General features: G+C 57.8%; 1 protein-coding gene across 1 annotated transcript; it reads left to right on the top strand.

The window, feature by feature from the left end:
• Positions 1–17: 17 nt before the first annotated feature.
• LOC114892966 (nuclear RNA export factor 5-like) lies at positions 18–1349 on the top strand. The gene is made up of 3 exons (XM_029218401.1): positions 18–120; positions 305–414; positions 1175–1349. The coding sequence occupies exons 1-3, from the start codon at positions 79–81 to the stop codon at positions 1299–1301; spliced, it is 279 nt and encodes a 92-aa protein (XP_029074234.1). The 5' UTR covers positions 18–78; the 3' UTR covers positions 1302–1349.

Raw genomic sequence — 1349 nt, 5'->3', positions numbered from 1 at the left:
CTTGCCCCAAAGCTGTTGTCCTTGAACTTGAGCAGCAACAAACTGTATCAGTTGGATGGCCTGTCTGACATTATACAGATGGCCCCCACGGTCAAGATCCTGAACCTCTCCAAAAATGAGGTGAGAAGAGGGAGCCAGGTCAAAGTTGGGTTGAGAGTGGAGGGGGCATGTTAGTGGCCATCAGAGTGATGACAGGAGGCAGGTGAAGGTACCTGTGTGGGAGGGAGGGGTCTGGGGGTGCAGGGATCCGGATGTCCCTCTTTCCCTGGGATTCCTTTTCCCACTTCTGCCCCATATTTCTCAGCTGACGTCTGTGTGGGAGTTGAGCAAGATGCAAGGGCTGAAGCTTGAAGAGCTGTGGCTGCAAGGGAACCCAGTGTGTGACACCTCCCCAGACCAGTCCACCTATGTAAGGTCAGTGTGAACACCCTGTCACCCTTCTTGGTGACCTTCACCCATGGGAGCCTAGACTATCTGTGACAGTGCCCCTTTGCCAAAGGTGGCAGCCCTGGTCTTCTGGGAGGATCACAGGCCCCACCTTCTGCTCTCTCGGTGCCTATCACCGGTGAGGAGTTTCCTTCCCCTGACCTGCTCACCTCTGCAGGCACTCTGGGGTCTGTTTCCAGCTCTCTGCGCCCAGCTATATTCCAGCAAGGCCTCCCAAGAGTGTGCCCCAGGAAGCAGGGCTTCTCCTCCTCACCAGGACCAGGAGCGACCAGCCTTGATTCAGATGCTGGCACTCTGGACTGAGAAGGGTCCTCCAGTCCAGGGCCTCTTGCTGAGAGAAGCCTTCCTTCTTCGTGCTGAAATGGGGTTTGCCTCCCCCGTTCTGAGAGGGGCCCTCTTCCCCTTCCTCCAAATGGATCGCCCCTCCTCTCCCAGGTTGACATGGGGGCTTTCCTGCGCCATGCTGAGGGCTGAGGCCACGGGTGGCTGCTGTCATGACATCCATTCTGTTGGCCCAGTGCCAGGAGCTGGACCCTCCTTGGGAAAAAGCAGGCCTCCCTGAGTCAAGGGGCCAGACGTGGGCCCCTGCCAGTGATCAGAGGGCTTCCTGAGGCAGGAGTGGAAGGCAGAGGGCAGAGGTGGTAGAGGAGACAGAAGGACAGGCCTCTCAGAGGCACTTCTCATCCCTCCCTGCACATGTCACATCATCCCGCCTGGTCCTTCACAGGAGCCCTGGGCAGCCTGAGACAGATATGATTCCTCAGATAAAGAACCAACTCAGAGAGGTGCAGGGGTCATCGGGAGAGAAGACGGTGATCATCAGAGGGGGCCACGGATCCTCAGCCCCATACTGAACTGGGACCTGACCCTTTCCTCCTTCTGGGGAAGATGTGACCCCATGG

This window comes from Monodon monoceros, unplaced genomic scaffold, assembly GCF_005190385.1.
Source record: "Monodon monoceros isolate NGI ecotype Baffin Bay Population unplaced genomic scaffold, NGI_Narwhal_1 Contig1890_ctg1, whole genome shotgun sequence".
NCBI classification, from domain to species: domain Eukaryota; kingdom Metazoa; phylum Chordata; class Mammalia; order Artiodactyla; family Monodontidae; genus Monodon; species Monodon monoceros.
The sequence above is the reverse complement of the archived record's forward strand: the minus strand, read 5'-3'. Positions and strand labels throughout refer to the sequence as shown.